General features: G+C 34.4%; 1 protein-coding gene across 1 annotated transcript; it reads left to right on the forward strand.

Moving 5' to 3' along the window:
- The first annotated feature begins 2,119 nt into the window (after positions 1-2,119).
- fgf1b (fibroblast growth factor 1b) lies at positions 2,120-3,525 on the forward strand. Its single transcript, XM_052104695.1, has 3 exons — positions 2,120-2,316; positions 2,683-2,786; positions 2,983-3,525. The coding sequence occupies exons 1-3, from the start codon at positions 2,148-2,150 to the stop codon at positions 3,184-3,186; spliced, it is 477 nt and encodes a 158-aa protein (XP_051960655.1). The 5' UTR covers positions 2,120-2,147; the 3' UTR covers positions 3,187-3,525.
- Positions 3,526-3,995: the final 470 nt, after the last annotated feature.

Genomic DNA, 3,995 nt, shown 5'->3' on the forward strand with positions numbered 1-3,995 from the left:
AGGGCTCTATTTCCTATAAATACAATGCGTCCGTGCTGCTAGGGCTGCTTGGAAACTGGGCATGGTGTAAGCCGAAAACTTTCTTGTAGTGTTTGTTCTCACTTGGTTTCGGAACTCTAGCCTCTCAAACCATTTTGACTTTGTGTGTCAATGTTTCCCTTTTTAATTATTTGTTATAGTTGAGCACCTGGACCTTTGTGTTTTGGATAGGCATATTCTTTATAAAGATTTGAATAAAAGGTACACAATTTTTTCCTCATTATATAGGTTTAACTCTTAAAGACATGAATTGTAATTGTACAATATATGTAGGAAATTATTTTAAATTATGCTGCATCCAAACCATAGGTATTAGTGTAAGTCCAAGATGACACAAAGACAAAAGTTAATGAGTTTCCTTTATTCTATGAGCCTATACACTGTCGCAAAATTATAATATATAAATTGACTAAACTGTTTATCTTTTTCAGAATAAATGTTTCCCTGTTTTTTTATATTTAAAGTGGCCATGAAATGCTTTTTTTATATATATATAGTTTTATTATCATCCCTGAGGTCCACTGATAATGTTAGTAATGTTTTTTTTGCAGTAAGACAGTAAGAATTTAGGAATATATGATCAATTTCCACCCTGTCTCTGGACCTCCTTCTGAAACACTAGATTTTGGCATAAGCGCCTCCTTAAATCTTCAACATAAATGCCCACTGTTCTGATCATTTTCAGCCATTTTTGAAACTCAATCTGAAGAGAATGAACAAGCTCCACAACATTATAAAACTAAATTTCAGTGTTTACACATAATGCACATCCAACACATTGCATCTGAAAATATTAAACTGTTCATCTCAAGCACGACTGTTAACAGTCAAACCCTGTCTACACTGGACGCAAGAGGCACAATGAAAGCGTCTGTTGGGGCATGGCGCATTGCGTCGGCAGTAAACAAATGTCCCGTTCCATTCTTTGCTGCACACGGTGGCACTACTACTGCCAACAACACAAATAAATGGTTTAGAAAGTTTGTGATGATGCGCCCAGTGAAGACAGCCTCAAGCCGTTGCGTTGGTGCAATGGACATGCCCGGTGTAAAAAGGGAGTCAGCAACATAAACTATCAAACAGTTTGAAACATTAATGAATTAATCTGTTATACTCACATTACTGTGATAGCATCAAAGTGTTTTGAATTGCCCCATCATTCAATAACAGTTCCTTTGCAAAGCTTGAATTGTATTATTACTGTTATGATATGAGCTGAACATATAATTCCAGACAAGCCATTTTGCAGCTTGGTTAAAATAAATGCTATTTTTCTTTTAAGGAGGAACTTTACAGTTCTGAAACTTGCAGAATGTTATTATAGTACAATGACCTCTTATTTGTCAGTTGAACAAGTGGATATTTGAATCTGTATGCCATATTATGTTGCAAACAAAAATAAATACATACAATAAACTATATTCAAGTCGAGGTCCCTGTCTAGCTTGTTTTTGAAAAACAAATAAATAAATAAATACAGTAAATTAAGTGTCCCACTTTACCAGTATTGCCTGGAAAAAATAGTTAATTTCATATTAGTTAAAGGTGCTGTAAACCATTTTTTTTTTTTTAATGGATGGTATGCAGAAAATGTTAAATGTTCATTCTCCCTAAAACCGGTCTCAGAAACAGCACTAGAATATTAACAGCAGAAGAAGAAAAAAGTATTTGACCACATGCCGGACACATACTTTGTTCAGCCAATCAGAACACTTTGAACACTTTTCTGTGTTTTCATAGTTTAGTAGTTATGTTTTTTTAGTATATATCTAGATATGTCTTAAATATGCATTATCTATGATAACAAATATGATCGTATTAATAGAATAGAATAAAACAGAGCAGAATTTTATGATGACAGATTGTTTTTCTTCTAAATACATTATTTGCAAAATGCTTCTTATGTACCTGACAATATAATTATGTTTACAAAAATACCAGAATCAATTTTGCCGGTTATAATAAGACGGAGTGAAGGAGGTTAAATGACACTTGCTCGTTATAAGTGCTAGTTGGGTGCGATTACCGCCCATTGGCAGTGGACTGTTCCATTACAGTCTCAGGGGGTGTTCATGTTCACAGCGCACCCCACAGCTGCACTCTACACAATGACCGAGGGCGATATCACCGTTTTCACATTCGGACAGATGACTATCGATCAGAAAGATCCTAAAAATAATCCTCTCCAAAAACTGTACAGTAAGAATGGAGGATACCATCTCCGGATCCAACCTAACGGGACTGTGGACGCGAGTCGTCAAGATAACGACGTTTACAGTCAGTATTACAGAGACACTATAATGCAAAGTGCCTATACTAGGCTATACTTAATCTAAAGCTAATGCCATTGTCTTATTTTTGTATAATTGTTGTGCATGCATTTTTATTTCCTCTTCATAACTGAGAGACTACATAGCTTTTTAGTCTTTTAAAAGTACAAATATTCCATCAAATTTTTGAACACAAGCTGACCTTTTGTGACAACATGCCCCTGTAGCAGGAAGCATAGAAACATTGAAACCACTGCTGGAGAAAACACTCATTTGTGTACCTGGACTAACAGATAGCTTTCTTTGACAAGCAGATGGAATATTGTTTTCATAATTTTGTTTCTTATTTTATGTTCAATAACTTGTAATGCAGCTCTTCTGAAGGTGAAAGCAGTCAAGGCAGGAGTGGTGGCCATCAGGGGTCATGAGACTGAACTATACCTGGCCATGGACAAATGTGGAAAATTATATGGGACTGTAAGTTTTGGTATTCGAATGTTATTTGAATAAATGAATCAAATGAAAAAGTATTCATATGAAATGAATATTTCACTTCCAATGAATGGAGTAAAAGAAGCTAGAATTCTAAAGACCCAAGTGCAAGCAAAATGAACTGTGATTCGTTAAAAGATGGTTGTAAATTACTTTATAACATGCAATGCTTGTGTTTCAGGCCTTGTTGAATGAGGAGTGTTACTTTATTGAGAACATAGAGGAGAATAACTACAACACCTACCATTCACAGAGGTACCAGGAGAACGGAGACTGGTATGTTGGGGTCAAGAAGAACGGGCGAATGAAGAATGGCTCCAAAACACACAAAGGCCAAAATGCAATCTACTTCCTGCCAATGCCAGTGGATGGCAGCATACAATAATGTTTTAGCTGTATCATACACTACATGATACAATATTAGGAGAAAACTATGCTTTGATGCCATAATATACTCTGGTTATGTCAAATGCCTATATTTAAAATAGGTCTATATTTTATTTATTTTTATGTATTTATTTTCTGTGTTTTGCCTATGTATGAATAAAGAGAAAGACTGTATTCATATCACATGAACCTTTAATACAGAACTGCCTTAAGAAATGTAATGTCTAATCTTCTCTTATGTAAATATACTGTATACTGTATAACACAGTTTGCCCAAATAACTATTTATGATTTTCGTGAGAATTGAAATATATCTATTGTGGCCTGTGGCTTCACTGTGAAAATACTGTGATTTATTCAATGATAATTATAATAATACTTTTTTTTTTTTTTAAATAATTTAACACTTAATAAAAGGCAATAAAACTCAACTATATGAATTATGTGTGGAGTTTACTATGGTATAATCTGCTGTTTTACAAGAGTAGACACGGACAATTTTGCGTCAGGTAGGTGTTTGTTTACGGCTCTCCCCATTCTTTTGTATGGCATCCACAAATTGTGACTTACTGTGGTAACACGCTAGTTGACAACTAAGCTCTCTTGTATGGTAAAAGTGCAGATGTTGTAATCTTGGTCTAGAAGATCTCTGATTTAGAGCATGTAGGGGCATTTTGTCACAGAAGGTCAAAGTAGGTAAGTTAAAACAACTTAAAAGATTGTAATTCCTTAAAGCTTGTCAATAGGTACATTTTTGATAAATGTTAAAAATTATTTAATTATTAGAATGCGAAAGAGATAATGCTA

The sequence above is a fragment of the Xyrauchen texanus genome, chromosome 34 (assembly GCF_025860055.1).
Source record: "Xyrauchen texanus isolate HMW12.3.18 chromosome 34, RBS_HiC_50CHRs, whole genome shotgun sequence".
Taxonomy (NCBI): Eukaryota; Metazoa; Chordata; class Actinopteri; order Cypriniformes; family Catostomidae; genus Xyrauchen; species Xyrauchen texanus.

Bases quoted from the DNA above. Each gene is read 5' to 3' on its own strand.
- fgf1b (XM_052104695.1), top strand. From the start codon at position 2,148: ATGACCGAGGGCGATATCACCGTTTTCACATTCGGACAGATGACTATC. The intron at 2,317-2,682 runs GTCAGTATTACA...CTTGTAATGCAG, and splicing joins TCAAGATAACGACGTTTACA to CTCTTCTGAAGGTGAAAGCA. The intron at 2,787-2,982 runs GTAAGTTTTGGT...CTTGTGTTTCAG, and splicing joins GTGGAAAATTATATGGGACT to GCCTTGTTGAATGAGGAGTG.